The following is a 22,277-nucleotide window of genomic DNA, read 5'->3' as shown; positions in this document are numbered from 1 at the left end:
CAACTACAGGTATATCCTGTGGATTTTCTTCTGGACGATCAGTAACATCAGCAGGAAGAAATTCATCGTCCCCAAAGACATCCCGATTGTAGGGAAAATACCTGTCACCTTGAACCCTTTTTGTATGTTGTCCATTGTTGTGGCCTTAGGCAATGCACTGGCAACAATTCCTGGCAAATCATATATGGTCATTGTCTTCCCAGGATGATTTTTCAGCCAGCTGTCACATGATTCATTAAAGTACTTTTTAAAGGGCCCATAAACACTTACATCCAAAGGTTGAAGCCTGTGTGAACAGTGAGGTGGGAAAGTAACAAGGACAACTCCATTGTCCCTGCAGTAGTCTATCAGCTCTAAACTTACATGGGAGTCATGATTGTCCAGAAGGATTAGAACAGGTTTGTCTTTTGTGCACCTTGTCACTGACACAAAATGTTTCATAAAGATTATGAAGTTTTCCCCAGTCATCCATCCAGATTGGTGTGCTGCTCCAATGCATCCAGGAGGTCCATCCTGATAAAATGATCCCTGAAATTAACTCGAGGGAACACAAACATTGGTGGAACTGTGTTACCACTAGCACTGATCGCAGTAACTAGTGTCACAAGAGCTCCTCTCTCTCCAGATGTCATCGCTCCTACTTGCTTGGCTCCTTTACCAGCAACAATGCGAGTTGGTTTCTGCACTGTGGTTATGCCTGTCTCATCTATATTATAGATATCATGACACTGAAATTTATGTCTTTGCAAAACTTCACCAAGCTTATTGAAAAAGAGTCCAACATTGTGTCTATTGAAGCTTGTGGCCCTGCTAAGACTTGTTGCCTCTGGTGTTCTCAGTGAGAGAGTAGGGTTCCTTTTCATGAAACAAGAAAACCAGTCTGGTCCAGCCATCTGTGTTCTAGTCCAATTTGTTGGTACTTTGATTATGTTACTAACTGCAAATTCATATGCAAATGCCCGTACTTCTTTAGGTGTCAACCCATAATAAATTTTTGAAGCCTTTAATATGTACTCAACCAGTAACTTCTCATGAGTAGGACTAAATATCAGTCTTGGTTGTTTGTATCCAGCAGAAATAGGGCTAGCCCTAGCACCTTTGTTGTTTTTGCAGTATCGATGTAAGGTCATAAAACTGATCTGAAATGAAAAAGAAGGTGTGATTAGTGTCAATTTCATTCAATCAATATATATATATATATATATATATATATATATATATATATATATATATATATCAACCATCCATATAATGAAAAATATAAGCGAAATCAAGTAATCTAGACCTACCTGGTAATCTTTAGCCACTCTTCGTAAACTCTCTTTATGACAAATGACACGCTCGGCTGCCAACTCCAAAATTGCTGTGTTACACCTATCAGCTCTATCTGTCTTTCTTTTGTAGGTCCTAACCATGTTTGATAATCCTGAAATATGAAATAGATAATTAGATAAATAAATAAAAATGTCTTCCGTATGGGGCAAGTTGTTACAACTATATATCATACGGGCAAGTTGTTACTGATTGTAACAACTAGCCCCGAGCGAATTATTTTCCTTCTCCTCATAAATTTTGGTATTCATTTGAATTATGGGAAAATGAAGTCTCATCACATATGAGGCGTAAAGACAGCTATTTCAAAAAATCATATTATTTTGCATGAACATAAGTTTCATTAAGCTCTATGAAAATAATAAGAAAGGTCGGAATACTTACTCAGGGTATGCAAAAACAGTTTTTGCTTGTAGTTTGGCAGACGGGTGATCAGCTTGTTTTGTACTCGGCGAGGATAAGGCTGATACTGACGCCTAACTGTCTCAAGAACCTCGGCGCCAACTGTTGCCATATGATGAAGATATTGGGAGTGTATCAACCTACCCCTGTATGCAACTAGCCCCGGTCTCCCGGGAGACCGGGGCTAGTTGTAACAATTTTACAATTTTTGCCTCTAATTCAATATCTAATGAAGGAAACTTAATCAAATTTATGCTGTGAAAAGTTTATTGTATGTGCTATCATAATCATGTAACAAAAAGGTTATATACTTTTTCAATTCTGGAATATAATACAAAATTGCAGAAAAACTTTTTTGTATACAACTTGCCCCATATGCAGGGCAAGTTGTTACAGACCATGGGGTATGTTGTTACAAAATATAAAAAGATTCATATCCTTAAAAAAACAAATGAAATCAGTTAACACTTCATTTTACAGAGGTCACATACATAATGAACACTTTCATTTGTGCAACTTTCATGGGCCCAATCTTTGCATTTGATGCATTGCACCCATTGCTCCCCTGAGGCTGAATTTGACCATTCACCACCACATGCAAGACACCAATAATCTTCAATGTTCTTTCTGTTCTTATTTCCACCAGACTTCAGAAACCCTTTGTTGTTCAGATTCCTTTTACAGGTTTTACTCTTGAGCCTTTTTCCTTGTGAATCCTCATTGTGCTTCTGTAGTTTCATCTTCTCAGGCGTGTCTGTTAGTATTGCTGTGTGGCGTTTTCTTTTGTTGCATCTTTGAGCCTTTCTTGGGCTAGCCTTTTTGAATGGTCGCAGCTCCTCTGGAGTTTTGATTTCTCCTATAGGTCTTTGTTCTGTCTTTATAGAAGGAGGTGATTGGAATTTGTAAGGTCTATCTAAACCATCCTTGCTTGTGCTTGCAACAGGGTTTGGAATCATATTCTCGAGGCTTGTTTTGTTATGGGGAGCTGGATGGTCCTGAGGAGGTTCACAGGTAGGAATCATGTAGCCTATGCAAACTTTAGTAGGTTGTAATGGGCTTTCATTATTTGCTTTGGTTTCATTACCCAGTTCTGTGGCTTCTACAACTACAGGTATATCCTGTGGATTTTCTTCTGGACGATCAGTAACATCAGCAGGAAGAAATTCATCGTCCCCAAAGACATCCCGATTGTAGGGAAAAATACCTGTCACCTTGAACCCTTTTTGTATGTTGTCCATTGTTGTGGCCTTAGGCAATGCACTGGCAACAATTCCTGGCAAATCATATATGGTCATTGTCTTCCCAGGATGATTTTTCAGCCAGCTGTCACATGATTCATTAAAGTACTTTTAAAGGGCCCATAAACACTTACATCCAAAGGTTGAAGCCTGTGTGAACAGTGAGGTGGGAAAGTAACAAGGACAACTCCATTGTCCCTGCAGTAGTCTATCAGCTCTAAACTTACATGGGAGTCATGATTGTCCAGAAGGATTAGAACAGGTTTGTCTTTTGTGCACCTTGTCACTGACACAAAATGTTTCATAAAGATTATGAAGTTTTCCCCAGTCATCCATCCAGATTGGTGTGCTGCTCCAATGCATCCAGGAGGTCCATCCCTGATAAAATGATCCCTGAAATTAACTCGAGGGAACACAAACATTGGTGGAACTGTGTTACCACTAGCACTGATCGCAGTAACTAGTGTCACAAGAGCTCCTCTCTCTCCAGATGTCATCGCTCCTACTTGCTTGGCTCCTTTACCAGCAACAATGCGAGTTGGTTTCTGCACTGTGGTTATGCCTGTCTCATCTATATTATAGATATCATGACACTGAAATTTATGTCTTTGCAAAACTTCACCAAGCTTATTGAAAAAGAGTCCAACATTGTGTCTATTGAAGCTTGTGGCCCTGCTAAGACTTGTTGCCTCTGGTGTTCTCAGTGAGAGAGTAGGGTTCCTTTTCATGAAACAAGAAAACCAGTCTGGTCCAGCCATCTGTGTTCTAGTCCAATTTGTTGGTACTTTGATTATGTTACTAACTGCAAATTCATATGCAAATGCCCGTACTTCTTTAGGTGTCAACCCATAATAAATTTTTGAAGCCTTTAATATGTACTCAACCAGTAACTTCTCATGAGTAGGACTAAATATCAGTCTTGGTTGTTTGTATCCAGCAGAAATAGGGCTAGCCCTAGCACCTTTGTTGTTTTTGCAGTATCGATGTAAGGTCATAAAACTGATCTGAAATGAAAAGAAGGTGTGATTGTGATTATTCAATCAAATATTATATATATATATATATATATATATATATATATATATATATATATATATATATATATATATATATATATATATATCAACCATCCATATAATGAAAAATATAAGCGAAATCAAGTAATCTAGACCTACCTGGTAATCTTTAGCCACTCTTCGTAAACTCTCTTTATGACAAATGACACGCTCGGCTGCCAACTCCAAAATTGCTGTGTTACACCTATCAGCTCTATCTGTCTTTCTTTTGTAGGTCCTAACCATGTTTGATAATCCTGAAATATGAAATAGATAATTAGATAAATAAATAAAAATGTCTTCCGTATGGGGCAAGTTGTTACAACTATATATCATACGGGGCAAGTTGTTACTGATTGTAACAACTAGCCCCTGAGCGAATTATTTTCCTTCTCCTCATAAATTTTGGTATTCATTTGAATTATGGGAAAATGAAGTCTCATCACATATGAGGCGTAAAGACAGCTATTTCAAAAAATCATATTATTTTGCATGAACATAAGTTTCATTAAGCTCTATGAAAATAATAAGAAAGGTCGGAATACTTACTCAGGGTATGCAAAAACAGTTTTTTGCTTGTAGTTTGGCAGACGGGTGATCAGCTTGTTTTGTACTCGGCGAGGATAAGGCTGATACTGACGCCTAACTGTCTCAAGAACCTCGGCGCCAACTGTTGCCATATGATGAAGATATTGGGAGTGTATCAACCTACCCCTGTATGCAACTAGCCCCGGTCTCCCGGGAGACCGGGGCTAGTTGTAACAATTTTACAATTTTTGCCTCTAATTCAATATCTAATGAAGGAAACTTAATCAAATTTATGCTGTGAAAAGTTTATTGTATGTGCTATCATAATCATGTAACAAAAAGGTTATATACTTTTTCAATTCTGGAATATAATACAAAATTGCAGAAAAACTTTTTTGTATACAACTTGCCCCATATGCGGGGCAAGTTGTTACAGACCATGGGGTATGTTGTTACAAAATATAAAAAGATTCATATCCTTAAAAAAACAAATGAAATCAGTTAACACTTCATTTTACAGAGGTCACATACATAATGAACACTTTCATTTGTGCAACTTTCATGGGCCCAATCTTTGCATTTGATGCATTGCACCCATTGCTCCCCTGAGGCTGAATTTGACCATTCACCACCACATGCAAGACACCAATAATCTTCAATGTTCTTTCTGTTCTTATTTCCACCAGACTTCAGAAACCCTTTGTTGTTCAGATTCCTTTTACAGGTTTTACTCTTGAGCCTTTTTCCTTGTGAATCCTCATTGTGCTTCTGTAGTTTCATCTTCTCAGGCGTGTCTGTTAGTATTGCTGTGTGGCGTTTTCTTTTGTTGCATCTTTGAGCCTTTCTTGGGCTAGCCTTTTGAATGGTCGCAGCTCCTCTGGAGTTTTGATTTCTCCTATAGGTCTTTGTTCTGTCTTTATAGAAGGAGGTGATTGGAATTTGTAAGGTCTATCTAAACCATCCTTGCTTGTGCTTGCAACAGGGTTTGGAATCATATTCTCGAGGCTTGTTTTGTTATGGGAGCTGGATGGTCCTGAGGAGGTTCACAGGTAGGAATCATGTAGCCTATGCAAACTTTAGTAGGTTGTAATGGGCTTTCATTATTTGCTTTGGTTTCATTACCCAGTTCTGTGGCTTCTACAACTACAGGTATATCCTGTGGATTTTCTTCTGGACGATCAGTAACATCAGCAGGAAGAAATTCATCGTCCCCAAAGACATCCCGATTGTAGGGAAAAATACCTGTCACCTTGAACCCTTTTTGTATGTTGTCCATTGTTGTGGCCTTAGGCAATGCACTGGCAACAATTCCTGGCAAATCATATATGGTCATTGTCTTCCCAGGATGATTTTTCAGCCAGCTGTCACATGATTCATTAAAGTACTTTTTAAAGGGCCCATAAACACTTACATCCAAAGGTTGAAGCCTGTGTGAACAGTGAGGTGGGAAAGTAACAAGGACAACTCCATTGTCCCTGCAGTAGTCTATCAGCTCTAAACTTACATGGGAGTCATGATTGTCCAGAAGGATTAGAACAGGTTTGTCTTTTGTGCACCTTGTCACTGACACAAAATGTTTCATAAAGATTATGAAGTTTTCCCCAGTCATCCATCCAGATTGGTGTGCTGCTCCAATGCATCCAGGAGGTCCATCCCTGATAAAATGATCCCTGAAATTAACTCGAGGGAACACAAACATTGGTGGAACTGTGTTACCACTAGCACTGATCGCAGTAACTAGTGTCACAAGAGCTCCTCTCTCTCCAGATGTCATCGCTCCTACTTGCTTGGCTCCTTTACCAGCAACAATGCGAGTTGGTTTCTGCACTGTGGTTATGCCTGTCTCATCTATATTATAGATATCATGACACTGAAATTTATGTCTTTGCAAAACTTCACCAAGCTTATTGAAAAAGAGTCCAACATTGTGTCTATTGAAGCTTGTGGCCCTGCTAAGACTTGTTGCCTCTGGTGTTCTCAGTGAGAGAGTAGGGTTCCTTTTCATGAAACAAGAAAACCAGTCTGGTCCAGCCATCTGTGTTCTAGTCCAATTTGTTGGTACTTTGATTATGTTACTAACTGCAAATTCATATGCAAATGCCCGTACTTCTTTAGGTGTCAACCCATAATAAATTTTTGAAGCCTTTAATATGTACTCAACCAGTAACTTCTCATGAGTAGGACTAAATATCAGTCTTGGTTGTTTGTATCCAGCAGAAATAGGGCTAGCCCTAGCACCTTTGTTGTTTTTGCAGTATCGATGTAAGGTCATAAAACTGATCTGAAATGAAAAAGAAGGTGTGATTAGTGTCAATTTCATTCAATCAAATATAATATATATATATATATATAATATATATATATATATATATATATATATATATATATATATATATATATATCAACCATCCATATAATGAAAAATATAAGCGAAATCAAGTAATCTAGACCTACCTGGTAATCTTTAGCCACTCTTCGTAAACTCTCTTTATGACAAATGACACGCTCGGCTGCCAACTCCAAAATTGCTGTGTTACACCTATCAGCTCTATCTGTCTTTCTTTTGTAGGTCCTAACCATGTTTGATAATCCTGAAATATGAAATAGATAATTAGATAAATAAATAAAAAATGTCTTCCGTATGGGGCAAGTTGTTACAACTATATATCATACGGGGCAAGTTGTTACTGATTGTAACAACTAGCCCGAGCGAATTATTTTCCTTCTCCTCATAAATTTTGGTATTCATTTGAATTATGGGAAAATGAAGTCTCATCACATATGAGGCGTAAAGACAGCTATTTCAAAAAATCATATTATTTTGCATGAACATAAGTTTCATTAAGCTCTATGAAAATAATAAGAAAGGTCGGAATACTTACTCAGGGTATGCAAAAACAGTTTTTGCTTGTAGTTTGGCAGACGGGTGATCAGCTTGTTTTGTACTCGGCGAGGATAAGGCTGATACTGACGCCTAACTGTCTCAAGAACCTCGGCGCCAACTGTTGCCATATGATGAAGATATTGGGAGTGTATCAACCTACCCCTGTATGCAACTAGCCCGGTCTCCCGGGAGACCGGGGCTAGTTGTAACAATTTTACAATTTTTGCCTCTAATTCAATATCTAATGAAGGAAACTTAATCAAATTTATGCTGTGAAAAGTTTATTGTATGTGCTATCATAATCATGTAACAAAAAGGTTATATACTTTTTCAATTCTGGAATATAATACAAAATTGCAGAAAAACTTTTTGTATACAACTTGCCCCATATGCGGGCAAGTTGTTACAGACCATGGGGTATGTTGTTACAAAATATAAAAAGATTCATATCCTTAAAAAAACAAATGAAATCAGTTAACACTTCATTTTACAGAGGTCACATACATAATGAACACTTTCATTTGTGCAACTTTCATGGGCCCAATCTTTGCATTTGATGCATTGCACCCATTGCTCCCCTGAGGCTGAATTTGACCATTCACCACCACATGCAAGACACCAATAATCTTCAATGTTCTTTCTGTTCTTATTTCCACCAGACTTCAGAAACCCTTTGTTGTTCAGATTCCTTTTACAGGTTTTACTCTTGAGCCTTTTTTCCTTGTGAATCCTCATTGTGCTTCTGTAGTTTCATCTTCTCAGGCGTGTCTGTTAGTATTGCTGTGTGGCGTTTTCTTTTGTTGCATCTTTGAGCCTTTCTTGGGCTAGCCTTTTTGAATGGTCGCAGCTCCTCTGGAGTTTTGATTTCTCCTATAGGTCTTTGTTCTGTCTTTATAGAAGGAGGTGATTGGAATTTGTAAGGTCTATCTAAACCATCCTTGCTTGTGCTTGCAACAGGGTTTGGAATCATATTCTCGAGGCTTGTTTTGTTATGGGGAGCTGGATGGTCCTGAGGAGGTTCACAGGTAGGAATCATGTAGCCTATGCAAACTTTAGTAGGTTGTAATGGGCTTTCATTATTTGCTTTGGTTTCATTACCCAGTTCTGTGGCTTCTACAACTACAGGTATATCCTGTGGATTTTCTTCTGGACGATCAGTAACATCAGCAGGAAGAAATTCATCGTCCCCAAAGACATCCCGATTGTAGGGAAAATACCTGTCACCTTGAACCCTTTTTGTATGTTGTCCATTGTTGTGGCCTTAGGCAATGCACTGGCAACAATTCTAACAAATCATATATGGTCATTGTCTTCCCAGGATGATTTTTCAGCCAGCTGTCACATGATTCATTAAAGTACTTTTTAAAGGGCCCATAAACACTTACATCCAAAGGTTGAAGCCTGTGTGAACAGTGAGGTGGGAAAGTAACAAGGACAACTCCATTGTCCCTGCAGTAGTCTATCAGCTCTAAACTTACATGGGAGTCATGATTGTCCAGAAGGATTAGAACAGGTTTGTCTTTTGTGCACCTTGTCACTGACACAAAATGTTTCATAAAGATTATGAAGTTTTCCCCAGTCATCCATCCAGATTGGTGTGCTGCTCCAATGCATCCAGGAGGTCCATCCCTGATAAAATGATCCCTGAAATTAACTCGAGGGAACACAAACATTGGTGGAACTGTGTTACCACTAGCACTGATCGCAGTAACTAGTGTCACAAGAGCTCTCTCTCTCCAGATGTCATCGCTCCTACTTGCTTGGCTCCTTTACCAGCAACAATGCGAGTTGGTTTCTGCACTGTGGTTATGCCTGTCTCATCTATATTATAGATATCATGACACTGAAATTTATGTCTTTGCAAAACTTCACCAAGCTTATTGAAAAAGAGTCCAACATTGTGTCTATTGAAGCTTGTGGCCCTGCTAAGACTTGTTGCCTCTGGTGTTCTCAGTGAGAGAGTAGGGTTCCTTTTCATGAAACAAGAAAACCAGTCTGGTCCAGCCATCTGTGTTCTAGTCCAATTTGTTGGTACTTTGATTATGTTACTAACTGCAAATTCATATGCAAATGCCCGTACTTCTTTAGGTGTCAACCCATAATAAATTTTTGAAGCCTTTAATATGTACTCAACCAGTAACTTCTCATGAGTAGGACTAAATATCAGTCTTGGTTGTTTGTATCCAGCAGAAATAGGGCTAGCCCTAGCACCTTTGTTGTTTTTGCAGTATCGATGTAAGGTCATAAAACTGATCTGAAATGAAAAGAAGGTGTGATTAGTGTCAATTTCATTCAATCAAATATATATATATATATATATATATATATATATATATATATATATATATATATCAACCATCCATATAATGAAAAATATAAGCGAAATCAAGTAATCTAGACCTACCTGGTAATCTTTAGCCACTCTTCGTAAACTCTCTTTATGACAAATGACACGCTCGGCTGCCAACTCCAAAATTGCTGTGTTACACCTATCAGCTCTATCTGTCTTTCTTTTGTAGGTCCTAACCATGTTTGATAATCCTGAAATATGAAATAGATAATTAGATAAATAAATAAAAAATGTCTTCCGTATGGGGGCAAGTTGTTACAACTATATATCATACGGGGCAAGTTGTTACTGATTGTAACAACTAGCCCCGAGCGAATTATTTTCCTTCTCCTCATAAATTTTGGTATTCATTTGAATTATGGGAAAATGAAGTCTCATCACATATGAGGCGTAAAGACAGCTATTTCAAAAAATCATATTATTTTGCATGAACATAAGTTTCATTAAGCTCTATGAAAATAATAAGAAAGGTCGGAATACTTACTCAGGGTATGCAAAAACAGTTTTTTGCTTGTAGTTTGGCAGACGGGTGATCAGCTTGTTTTTGTACTCGGCGAGGATAAGGCTGATACTGACGCCTAACTGTCTCAAGAACCTCGGCGCCAACTGTTGCCATATGATGAAGATATTGGGAGTGTATCAACCTACCCTGTATGCAACTAGCCCCGGTCTCCCGGGAGACCGGGGCTAGTTGTAACAATTTTACAATTTTTGCCTCTAATTCAATATCTAATGAAGGAAACTTAATCAAATTTATGCTGTGAAAAGTTTATTGTATGTGCTATCATAATCATGTAACAAAAAGGTTATATACTTTTTCAATTCTGGAATATAATACAAAATTGCAGAAAAACTTTTTTGTATACAACTTGCCCCATATGCAGGGGCAAGTTGTTACAGACCATGGGGTATGTTGTTACAAAATATAAAAAGATTCATATCCTTAAAAAAACAAATGAAATCAGTTAACACTTCATTTTACAGAGGTCACATACATAATGAACACTTTCATTTGTGCAACTTTCATGGGCCCAATCTTTGCATTTGATGCATTGCACCCATTGCTCCCCTGAGGCTGAATTTGACCATTCACCACCACATGCAAGACACCAATAATCTTCAATGTTCTTTCTGTTCTTATTTCCACCAGACTTCAGAAACCCTTTGTTGTTCAGATTCCTTTACAGGTTTTACTCTTGAGCCTTTTTCCTTGTGAATCCTCATTGTGCTTCTGTAGTTTCATCTTCTCAGGCGTGTCTGTTAGTATTGCTGTGTGGCGTTTTCTTTTGTTGCATCTTTGAGCCTTTCTTGGGCTAGCTTTTTGAATGGTCGCAGCTCCTCTGGAGTTTTGATTTCTCCTATAGGTCTTTGTTCTGTCTTTATAGAAGGAGGTGATTGGAATTTGTAAGGTCTATCTAAACCATCCTTGCTTGTGCTTGCAACAGGGTTTGGAATCATATTCTCGAGGCTTGTTTTGTTATGGGGAGCTGGATGGTCCTGAGGAGGTTCACAGGTAGGAATCATGTAGCCTATGCAAACTTTAGTAGGTTGTAATGGGCTTTCATTATTTGCTTTGGTTTCATTACCCAGTTCTGTGGCTTCTACAACTACAGGTATATCCTGTGGATTTTCTTCTGGACGATCAGTAACATCAGCAGGAAGAAATTCATCGTCCCCAAAGACATCCCGATTGTAGGGAAAAATACCTGTCACCTTGAACCCTTTTTGTATGTTGTCCATTGTTGTGGCCTTAGGCAATGCACTGGCAACAATTCCTGGCAAATCATATATGGTCATTGTCTTCCCAGGATGATTTTTCAGCCAGCTGTCACATGATTCATTAAAGTACTTTTTAAAGGGCCCATAAACACTTACATCCAAAGGTTGAAGCCTGTGTGAACAGTGAGGTGGGAAAGTAACAAGGACAACTCCATTGTCCCTGCAGTAGTCTATCAGCTCTAAACTTACATGGGAGTCATGATTGTCCAGAAGGATTAGAACAGGTTTGTCTTTTGTGCACCTTGTCACTGACACAAAATGTTTCATAAAGATTATGAAGTTTTCCCCAGTCATCCATCCAGATTGGTGTGCTGCTCCAATGCATCCAGGAGGTCCATCCCTGATAAAATGATCCCTGAAATTAACTCGAGGAACACAAACATTGGTGGAACTGTGTTACCACTAGCACTGATCGCAGTAACTAGTGTCACAAGAGCTCCTCTCTCTCCAGATGTCATCGCTCCTACTTGCTTGGCTCCTTTACCAGCAACAATGCGAGTTGGTTTCTGCACTGTGGTTATGCCTGTCTCATCTATATTATAGATATCATGACACTGAAATTTATGTCTTTGCAAAACTTCACCAAGCTTATTGAAAAAGAGTCCAACATTGTGTCTATTGAAGCTTGTGGCCCTGCTAAGACTTGTTGCCTCTGGTGTTCTCAGTGAGAGAGTAGGGTTCCTTTTCATGAAACAAGAAAACCAGTCTGGTCCAGCCATCTGTGTTCTAGTCCAATTTGTTGGTACTTTGATTATGTTACTAACTGCAAATTCATATGCAAATGCCCGTACTTCTTTAGGTGTCAACCCATAATAAATTTTGAAGCCTTTAATATGTACTCAACCAGTAACTTCTCATGAGTAGGACTAAATATCAGTCTTGGTTGTTTGTATCCAGCAGAAATAGGGCTAGCCCTAGCACCTTTGTTGTTTTTGCAGTATCGATGTAAGGTCATAAAACTGATCTGAAATGAAAAAGAAGGTGTGATTAGTGTCAATTTCATTCAATCAAATATATATATATATATATATATATATATATATATATATATATATATATATATATATATATATATATATATATATATCAACCATCCATATAATGAAAAATATAAGCGAAATCAAGTAATCTAGACCTACCTGGTAATCTTTAGCCACTCTTCAGTAAACTCTCTTTATGACAAATGACACGCTCGGCTGCCAACTCCAAAATTGCTGTGTTACACCTATCAGCTCTATCTGTCTTTCTTTTGTAGGTCCTAACCATGTTTGATAATCCTGAAATATGAAATAGATAATTAGATAAATAAATAAAAATGTCTTCCGTATGGGGCAAGTTGTTACAACTATATATCATACAGGGCAAGTTGTTACTGATTGTAACAACTAGCCCCTGAGCGAATTATTTTCCTTCTCCTCATAAATTTTGGTATTCATTTGAATTATGGGAAAATGAAGTCTCATCACATATGAGGCGTAAAGACAGCTATTTCAAAAAATCATATTATTTTGCATGAACATAAGTTTCATTAAGCTCTATGAAAATAATAAGAAAGGTCGGAATACTTACTCAGGGTATGCAAAAACAGTTTTTTGCTTGTAGTTTGGCAGACGGGTGATCAGCTTGTTTTGTACTCGGCGAGGATAAGGCTGATACTGACGCCTAACTGTCTCAAGAACCTCGGCGCCAACTGTTGCCATATGATGAAGATATTGGGAGTGTATCAACCTACCCCTGTATGCAACTAGCCCCGGTCTCCCGGGGAGACCGGGGCTAGTTGTAACAATTTTACAATTTTTGCCTCTAATTCAATATCTAATGAAGGAAACTTAATCAAATTTATGCTGTGAAAAGTTTATTGTATGTGCTATCATAATCATGTAACAAAAAGGTTATATACTTTTCAATTCTGGAATATAATACAAAATTGCAGAAAAAACTTTTTGTATACAACTTGCCCCATATGGGCAAGTTGTTACAGACCATGGGGTATGTTGTTACAAAATATAAAAAGATTCATATCCTTAAAAAAACAAATGAAATCAGTTAACACTTCATTTTACAGAGGTCACATACATAATGAACACTTTCATTTGTGCAACTTTCATGGGCCCAATCTTTGCATTTGATGCATTGCACCCATTGCTCCCCTGAGGCTGAATTTGACCATTCACCACCACATGCAAGACACCAATAATCTTCAATGTTCTTTCTGTTCTTATTTCCACCAGACTTCAGAAACCCTTTGTTGTTCAGATTCCTTTACAGGTTTTACTCTTGAGCCTTTTTCCTTGTGAATCCTCATTGTGCTTCTGTAGTTTCATCTTCTCAGGCGTGTCTGTTAGTATTGCTGTGTGGCGTTTTCTTTTTGTTGCATCTTTGAGCCTTTCTTGGGCTAGCCTTTTTGAATGGTCGCAGCTCCTCTGGAGTTTTGATTTCTCCTATAGGTCTTTGTTCTGTCTTTATAGAAGGAGGTGATTGGAATTTGTAAGGTCTATCTAAACCATCCTTGCTTGTGCTTGCAACAGGGTTTGGAATCATATTCTCGAGGCTTGTTTTGTTATGGGGAGCTGGATGGTCCTGAGGAGGTTCAGGTAGGAATCATGTAGCCTATGCAAACTTTAGTAGGTTGTAATGGGCTTTCATTATTTGCTTTGGTTTCATTACCCAGTTCTGTGGCTTCTACAACTACAGGTATATCCTGTGGATTTTCTTCTGGACGATCAGTAACATCAGCAGGAAGAAATTCATCATCGTCCCCAAAGACATCCCGATTGTAGGGAAAAATACCTGTCACCTTGAACCCTTTTTGTATGTTGTCCATTGTTGTGGCCTTAGGCAATGCACTGGCAACAATTCCTGGCAAATCATATATGGTCATTGTCTTCCCAGGATGATTTTTCAGCCAGCTGTCACATGATTCATTAAAGTACTTTTTAAAGGGCCCATAAACACTTACATCCAAAGGTTGAAGCCTGTGTGAACAGTGAGGTGGGAAAGTAACAAGGACAACTCCATTGTCCCTGCAGTAGTCTATCAGCTCTAAACTTACATGGGAGTCATGATTGTCCAGAAGGATTAGAACAGGTTTGTCTTTTGTGCACCTTGTCACTGACACAAAATGTTTCATAAAGATTATGAAGTTTTCCCCAGTCATCCATCCAGATTGGTGTGCTGCTCCAATGCATCCAGGAGGTCCATCCTGATAAAATGATCCCTGAAATTAACTCGAGGGAACACAAACATTGGTGGAACTGTGTTACCACTAGCACTGATCGCAGTAACTAGTGTCACAAGAGCTCCTCTCTCTCCAGATGTCATCGCTCCTACTTGCTTGGCTCCTTTACCAGCAACAATGCGAGTTGGTTTCTGCACTGTGGTTATGCCTGTCTCATCTATATTATAGATATCATGACACTGAAATTTATGTCTTTGCAAAACTTCACCAAGCTTATTGAAAAAGAGTCCAACATTGTGTCTATTGAAGCTTGTGGCCCTGCTAAGACTTGTTGCCTCTGGTGTTCTCAGTGAGAGAGTAGGGTTCCTTTTCATGAAACAAGAAAACCAGTCTGGTCCAGCCATCTGTGTTCTAGTCCAATTTGTTGGTACTTTGATTATGTTACTAACTGCAAATTCATATGCAAATGCCCGTACTTCTTTAGGTGTCAACCCATAATAAATTTTGAAGCCTTTAATATGTACTCAACCAGTAACTTCTCATGAGTAGGACTAAATATCAGTCTTGGTTGTTTGTATCCAGCAGAAATAGGCTAGCCTAGCACCTTTGTTGTTTTTTGCAGTATCGATGTAAGGTCATAAAACTGATCTGAAATGAAAAGAAGGTGTGATTAGTGTCAATTTCATTTCAATCAAATATATATATATATATATATATATATATATATATATATATATATATATATATATATATATCAACCATCCATATAATGAAAAATATAAGCGAAATCAAGTAATCTAGACCTACCTGGTAATCTTTAGCCACTCTTAAGTAAACTCTCTTTTATGACAAATGACACGCTGGCTGCCAACTCCAAAATTGCTGTGTTACACCTATCAGCTCTATCTGTCTTTCTTTGTAGGTCCTAACCATGTTTGATAATCCTGAAATATGAAATAGATAATTAGATAAATAAATAAAAAATGTCTTCCGTATGGGGCAAGTTGTTACAAACTATATATCATACAGGGCAAGTTGTTACTGATTGTAACAACTAGCCCAGCGAATTATTTTCCTTCTCCTCATAAATTTTGGTATTCATTTGAATTATGGGAAAATGAAGTCTCATCACATATGAGGCGTAAAGACAGCTATTTCAAAAAATCATATTATTTTGCATGAACATAAGTTTCATTAAGCTCTATGAAAATAATAAGAAAGGTCGGAATACTTACTCAGGGTATGCAAAAACAGTTTTTTGCTTGTAGTTTGGCAGACGGGTGATCAGCTTGTTTGTACTCGGCGAGGATAAGGCTGATACTGACGCCTAACTGTCTCAAGAACCTCGGCGCCAACTGTTGCCATATGATGAAGATATTGGGAGTGTATCAACCTACCCCTGTATGCAACTAGCCCGGTCTCCCGGGAGACCGGGCTAGTTGTAACAATTTTACAATTTTGCCTCTAATTCAATATCTAATGAAGGAAACTTAATCAAATTTATGCTGTGAAAAGTTTATTGTATGTGCTATCATAATCATGTAACAAAAGGTTATATACTTTTCAATTCTGGAATATAATACAAAATTGCAGAAAAACTTTTTGTATACAACTTGCCCCATATGCGGGGCAAGTTGTTACAGACCATGGGGGTATGTTGTTACAAAATATAAAAAGATTCATATCCTTAAAAACAAATGAAATCAGTTAACACTTCATTTTACAGAGGTCACATACATAATGAACACTTTCATTTGTGCAACTTTCATGGGCCCAATCTTTGCATTTGATGCATTGCACCCATTGCTCCCCTGAGGCTGAATTTGACCATTCACCACCACATGCAAGACACCAATAATCTTCAATGTTCTTTCTGTTCTTATTTCCACCAGACTTCAGAAACCCTTTGTTGTTCAGATTCCTTTTACAGGTTTTACTCTTGAGCCTTTTCCTTGTGAATCCTCATTGTGCTTCTGTAGTTTCATCTTCTCAGGCGTGTCTGTTAGTATTGCTGTGTGGCGTTTTCTTTTGTTGCATCTTTGAGCCTTTCTTGGGCTAGCCTTTTGAATGGTCGCAGCTCCTCTGGAGTTTTGATTTCTCCTATAGGTCTTTGTTCTGTCTTTATAGAAGGAGGTGATTGGAATTTGTAAGGTCTATCTAAACCATCCTTGCTTGTGCTTGCAACAGGGTTTGGAATCATATTCTCGAGGCTTGTTTTGTTATGGGGAGCTGGATGGTCCTGAGGAGGTTCACAGGTAGGAATCATGTAGCCTATGCAAACTTTAGTAGGTTGTAATGGGCTTTCATTATTTGCTTTGGTTTCATTACCCAGTTCTGTGGCTTCTACAACTACAGGTATATCCTGTGGATTTTCTTCTGGACGATCAGTAACATCAGCAGGAAGAAATTCATCGTCCCCAAAGACATCCCTGATTGTAGGGAAAAATACCTGTCACCTTGAACCCTTTTTGTATGTTGTCCATTGTTGTGGCCTTAGGCAATGCACTGGCAACAATTCCTGGCAAATCATATATGGTCATTGTCTTCCCAGGATGATTTTTCAGCCAGCTGTCACATGATTCATTAAAGTACTTTTAAAGGGCCCATAAACACTTACATCCAAAGGTTGAAGCCTGTGTGAACAGTGAGGTGGGAAAGTAACAAGGACAACTCCATTGTCCCTGCAGTAGTCTATCAGCTCTAAACTTACATGGGAGTCATGATTGTCCAGAAGGATTAGAACAGGTTTGTCTTTTGTGCACCTTGTCACTGACACAAAATGTTTCATAAAGATTATGAAGTTTTCCCAGTCATCCATCCAGATTGGTGTGCTGCTCCAATGCATCCAGGAGGTCCATCCCTGATAAAATGATCCCTGAAATTAACTCGAGGGAACACAAACATTGGTGGAACTGTGTTACCACTAGCACTGATCGCAGTAACTAGTGTCACAAGAGCTCCTCTCTCTCCAGATGTCATCGCTCCTACTTGCTTGGCTCCTTTACCAGCAACAATGCGAGTTGGTTTCTGCACTGTGGTTATGCCTGTCTCATCTATATTATAGATATCATGACACTGAAATTTATGTCTTTGCAAAACTTCACCAAGCTTATTGAAAAAGAGTCCAACATTGTGTCTATTGAAGCTTGTGGCCTGCTAAGACTTGTTGCCTCTGGTGTTCTCAGTGAGAGAGTAGGTTCCTTTTCATGAAACAAGAAAACCAGTCTGGTCCAGCCATCTGTGTTCTAGTCCAATTTGTTGGTACTTTGATTATGTTACTAACTGCAAATTCATATGCAAATGCCCGTACTTCTTTTAGGTGTCAACCCATAATAAATTTTTTGAAGCCTTTAATATGTACTCAACCAGTAACTTCTCATGAGTAGGACTAAATATCAGTCTTGGTTGTTTGTATCCAGCAGAAATAGGGCTAGCCCTAGCACCTTTGTTGTTTTTGCAGTATCGATGTAAGGTCATAAAACTGATCTGAAATGAAAAAGAAGGTGTGATTAGTGTCAATTTCATTCAATCAAATATATATATATATATATATATATATATATATATATATATATATATATATATATATATATATATATATCAACCATCCATATAATGAAAAAATATAAGCGAAATCAAGTAATCTAGACCTACCTGGTAATCTTTAGCCACTCTTCGTAAACTCTCTTTATGACAAATGACACACTCGGCTGCCAACTCCAAAATTGCTGTGTTACACCTATCAGCTCTATCTGTCTTTCTTTTGTAGGTCCTAACCATGTTTGATAATCCTGAAATATGAAATAGATAATTAGATAAATAAATAAAAATGTCTTCCGTATGGGGCAAGTTGTTACAACTATATATCATACGGGGCAAGTTGTTACTGATTGTAACAACTAGCCCCAGCGAATTATTTTCCTTCTCCTCATAAATTTTGGTATTCATTTGAATTATGGGAAAATGAAGTCTCATCACATATGAGGCGTAAAGACACAGCTATTAAAAAAATCATATTATTTTGCATGAACATAAGTTTCATTAAGCTCTATGAAAATAATAAGAAAGGTCGGAATACTTACTCAGGGTATGCAAAAACAGTTTTTTTTTGCTTGTAGTTTGGCAGACGGGTGATCAGCTTGTTTTGTACTCGGCGAGGATAAGGCTGATACTGACGCCTAACTGTCTCAGAACCTCGGCGCCAACTGTTGCCATATGATGAAGATATTGGGAGTGTATCAACCTACCCTGTATGCAACTAGCCCGGTCTCCCGGGGAGACCGGGGCTAGTTGTAACAATTTTACAATTTTTGCCTCTAATTCAATATCTAATGAAGGAAACTTAATCAAAATTTATGCTGTGAAAAGTTTATTGTATGTGCTATCATAATCATGTAACAAAAAGGTTATATACTTTTTCAATTCTGGAATATAATACAAAATTGCAGAAAAACTTTTATACAACTTGCCCCATATGCGGGGCAAGTTGTTACAGACCATGGGGTATGTTGTTACAAAATATAAAAAGATTCATATCCTAAAAAAAACAAATGAAATCAGTTAACACTTCATTTTACAGAGGTCACATACATAATGAACACTTTCATTTGTGCAACTTTCATGGGCCCAATCTTTGCATTTGATGCATTGCACCCATTGCTCCCCTGAGGCTGAATTTGACCATTCACCACCACATGCAAGACACCAATAATCTTCAATGTTCTTTCTGTTCTTATTTCCACCAGACTTTGAAACCCTTTGTTGTTCAGATTCCTTTTACAGGTTTTACTCTTGAGCCTTTTCCTTGTGAATCCTCATTGTGCTTCTGTAGTTTCATCTTCTCAGGCGTGTCTGTTAGTATTGCTGTGTGGCGTTTTCTTTTGTTGCATCTTTGAGCCTTTCTTGGGCTAGCCTTTTGAATGGTCGCAGCTCCTCTGGAGTTTTGATTTCTCCTATAGGTCTTTGTTCTGTCTTTATAGAAGGAGGTGATTGGAATTTGTAAGGTCTATCTAAACCATCCTTGCTTGTGCTTGCAACAGGGTTTGGAATCATATTCTCGAGGCTTGTTTTGTTATGGGGAGCTGGATGGTCCTGAGGAGGTTCACAGGTAGGAATCATGTAGCCTATGCAAACTTTAGTAGGTTGTAATGGGCTTTCATTATTTGCTTTGGTTTCATTACCCAGTTCTGTGGCTTCTACAACTACAGGTATATCCTGTGGATTTTCTTCTGGACGATCAGTAACATCAGCAGGAAGAAATTCATCGTCCCCAAAGACATCCCGATTGTAGGGGAAAATACCTGTCACCTTGAACCCTTTTTGTATGTTGTCCATTGTTGTGGCCTTAGGCAATGCACTGGCAACAATTCCTGGCAAATCATATATGGTCATTGTCTTCCCAGGATGATTTTTCAGCCAGCTGTCACATGATTCATTAAAGTACTTTTAAAGGGCCCATAAACACTTACATCCAAAGGTTGAAGCCTGTGTGAACAGTGAGGTGGGAAAGTAACAAGGACAACTCCATTGTCCCTGCAGTAGTCTATCAGCTCTAAACTTACATGGGAGTCATGATTGTCCAGAAGGATTAGAACAGGTTTGTCTTTTGTGCACCTTGTCACTGACACAAAATGTTTCATAAAGATTATGAAGTTTTCCCAGTCATCCATCCAGATTGGTGTGCTGCTCCAATGCATCCAGGAGGTCCATCCCTGATAAAATGATCCCTGAAATTAACTCGAGGGAACACAAACATTGGTGGAACTGTGTTACCACTAGCACTGATCGCAGTAACTAGTGTCACAAGAGCTCCTCTCTCTCCAGATGTCATCGCTCCTACTTGCTTGGCTCCTTTACCAGCAACAATGCGAGTTGGTTTCTGCACTGTGGTTATGCCTGTCTCATCTATATTATAGATATCATGACACTGAAATTTATGTCTTTGCAAAACTTCACCAAGCTTATTGAAAAGAGTCCAACATTGTGTCTATTGAAGCTTGTGGCCCTGCTAAGACTTGTTGCCTCTGGTGTTCTCAGTGAGAGAGTAGGGTTCCTTTTTCATGAAACAAGAAAACCAGTCTGGTCCAGCCATCTGTGTTCTAGTCCAATTTGTTGGTACTTTGATTATGTTACTAACTGCAAATTCATATGCAAATGCCCGTACTTCTTTAGGTGTCAACCCATAATAAATTTTTGAAGCCTTTAATATGTACTCAACCAGTAACTTCTCATGAGTAGGACTAAATATCAGTCTTGGTTGTTTGTATCCAGCAGAAATAGGGCTAGCCCTAGCACCTTTGTTGTTTTGCAGTATCGATGTAAGGTCATAAAACTGATCTGAAATGAAAAAGAAGGTGTGATTAGTGTCAATTTCATTCAATCAATATATATATATATATATATATATATATATATATATATATATATATATATATATCAACCATCCATATAATGAAAAATATAAGCGAAATCAAGTAATCTAGACCTACCTGGTAATCTTTAGCCACTCTTCGTAAACTCTCTTTATGACAAATGACACGCTCGGCTGCCAACTCCAAAATTGCTGTGTTACACCTATCAGCTCTATCTGTCTTTCTTTTGTAGGTCCTAACCATGTTTGATAATCCTGAAATATGAAATAGATAATTAGATAAATAAATAAAAATGTCTTCCGTATGGGGCAAGTTGTTACAACTATATATCATACGTGGGCAAGTTGTTACTGATTGTAACAACTAGCCCCTGAGCGAATTATTTTCCTTCTCCTCATAAATTTTGGTATTCATTTGAATTATGGGAAAATGAAGTCTCATCACATATGAGGCGTAAAGACAGCTATTTCAAAAAATCATATTATTTTTGCATGAACATAAGTTTCATTAAGCTCTATGAAAATAATAAGAAAGGTCGGAATACTTACTCTCAGGGTATGCAAAAACAGTTTTTGCTTGTAGTTTGGCAGACGGGTGATCAGCTTGTTTTGTACTCGGCGAGGATAAGGCTGATACTGACGCCTAACTGTCTCAAGAACCTCGGCGCCAACTGTTGCCATATGATGAAGATATTGGGAGTGTATCAACCTACCCCTGTATGCAACTAGCCCCGGTCTCCCGGAGACCGGGCTAGTTGTAAACAATTTTACAATTTTTGCCTCTAATTCAATATCTAATGAAGGAAACTTAATCAAATTTTATGCTGTGAAAAGTTTATTGTATGTGCTATCATAATCATGTAACAAAAAAGGTTATATACTTTTTCAATTCTGGAATATAATACAAAATTGCAGAAAAACTTTTTGTATACAACTTGCCCCATATGCGGGGCAAGTTGTTACAGACCATGGGGTATGTTGTTACAAAATATAAAAAGATTCATATCCTTAAAAACAAATGAAATCAGTTAACACTTCATTTTACAGAGGTCACATACATAATGAACACTTTCATTTGTGCAACTTTCATGGGCCCAATCTTTGCATTTGATGCATTGCACCCATTGCTCTGAGGCTGAATTTGACCATTCACCACCACAT

At 38.1% G+C, this 22,277-nt stretch overlaps 5 protein-coding genes across 5 annotated transcripts; all 5 read right to left on the bottom strand.

The window, feature by feature from the left end:
* Positions 1 to 1,989: 1,989 nt before the first annotated feature.
* LOC136824963 (uncharacterized) lies at positions 1,990 to 4,756 on the bottom strand. The gene is made up of 3 exons (XM_067104827.1): positions 4,577 to 4,756; positions 4,148 to 4,284; positions 1,990 to 3,976 (listed from the first exon to the last, which is right to left on the bottom strand). Exons 2-3 carry the CDS (start codon positions 4,271 to 4,273, stop codon positions 3,050 to 3,052), a joined length of 1,053 nt encoding a protein of 350 aa, XP_066960928.1. The 5' UTR covers positions 4,274 to 4,284; positions 4,577 to 4,756; the 3' UTR covers positions 1,990 to 3,049.
* Positions 4,757 to 4,844: 88 nt separating this feature from the next.
* LOC136841251 (uncharacterized) lies at positions 4,845 to 7,207 on the bottom strand. Its single transcript, XM_067108258.1, has 2 exons — positions 7,010 to 7,207; positions 4,845 to 6,836 (listed from the first exon to the last, which is right to left on the bottom strand). The coding sequence occupies exons 1-2, from the start codon at positions 7,133 to 7,135 to the stop codon at positions 5,547 to 5,549; spliced, it is 1,416 nt and encodes a 471-aa protein (XP_066964359.1). The 5' UTR covers positions 7,136 to 7,207; the 3' UTR covers positions 4,845 to 5,546.
* A 1,538-nt stretch (positions 7,208 to 8,745) lies between these two features.
* LOC136841237 (uncharacterized) lies at positions 8,746 to 10,394 on the bottom strand. The gene is made up of 3 exons (XM_067108250.1): positions 10,274 to 10,394; positions 9,844 to 9,980; positions 8,746 to 9,693 (listed from the first exon to the last, which is right to left on the bottom strand). Exons 2-3 carry the CDS (start codon positions 9,967 to 9,969, stop codon positions 9,157 to 9,159), a joined length of 663 nt encoding a protein of 220 aa, XP_066964351.1. The 5' UTR covers positions 9,970 to 9,980; positions 10,274 to 10,394; the 3' UTR covers positions 8,746 to 9,156.
* A 1,464-nt stretch (positions 10,395 to 11,858) lies between these two features.
* On the bottom strand, positions 11,859 to 12,287 carry LOC136841817 (uncharacterized). Its single transcript, XM_067109164.1, has one exon. The coding sequence runs from the start codon at positions 12,285 to 12,287 to the stop codon at positions 11,859 to 11,861; it is 429 nt and encodes a 142-aa protein (XP_066965265.1).
* A 2,434-nt stretch (positions 12,288 to 14,721) lies between these two features.
* On the bottom strand, positions 14,722 to 15,150 carry LOC136841816 (uncharacterized). Its single transcript, XM_067109148.1, has one exon. It carries the CDS (start codon positions 15,148 to 15,150, stop codon positions 14,722 to 14,724), a length of 429 nt encoding a protein of 142 aa, XP_066965249.1.
* Positions 15,151 to 22,277: the final 7,127 nt, after the last annotated feature.

The sequence above is a fragment of the Macrobrachium rosenbergii genome, chromosome 1 (genome assembly GCF_040412425.1).
Source record: "Macrobrachium rosenbergii isolate ZJJX-2024 chromosome 1, ASM4041242v1, whole genome shotgun sequence".
In the NCBI taxonomy this organism is placed as follows: domain Eukaryota; kingdom Metazoa; phylum Arthropoda; class Malacostraca; order Decapoda; family Palaemonidae; genus Macrobrachium; species Macrobrachium rosenbergii.
This window is presented reverse-complemented; position numbering and strand designations above follow the sequence as displayed.

What these genes read in the sequence shown, in the direction of transcription:
- LOC136824963 (XM_067104827.1), bottom strand. Translation starts at nt 4,273, where the DNA reads ATGGTTAGGACCTACAAAAGAAAGACAGATAGAGCTGATAGGTGTAAC. An exon ending in GAGTGGCTAAAGATTACCAG is followed by an intron (nt 3,977 to 4,147) that starts GTAGGTCTAGAT and finishes TTTTCATTTCAG; the next exon opens with ATCAGTTTTATGACCTTACA.
- LOC136841251 (XM_067108258.1), bottom strand. Translation starts at nt 7,135, where the DNA reads ATGGTTAGGACCTACAAAAGAAAGACAGATAGAGCTGATAGGTGTAAC. An exon ending in GAGTGGCTAAAGATTACCAG is followed by an intron (nt 6,837 to 7,009) that starts GTAGGTCTAGAT and finishes TTTTCATTTCAG; the next exon opens with ATCAGTTTTATGACCTTACA.
- LOC136841237 (XM_067108250.1), bottom strand. Translation starts at nt 9,969, where the DNA reads ATGGTTAGGACCTACAAAAGAAAGACAGATAGAGCTGATAGGTGTAAC. An exon ending in GAGTGGCTAAAGATTACCAG is followed by an intron (nt 9,694 to 9,843) that starts GTAGGTCTAGAT and finishes TTTTCATTTCAG; the next exon opens with ATCAGTTTTATGACCTTACA.
- LOC136841817 (XM_067109164.1), bottom strand. Translation starts at nt 12,287, where the DNA reads ATGGCTGGACCAGACTGGTTTTCTTGTTTCATGAAAAGGAACCCTACT.
- LOC136841816 (XM_067109148.1), bottom strand. Translation starts at nt 15,150, where the DNA reads ATGGCTGGACCAGACTGGTTTTCTTGTTTCATGAAAAGGAACCCTACT.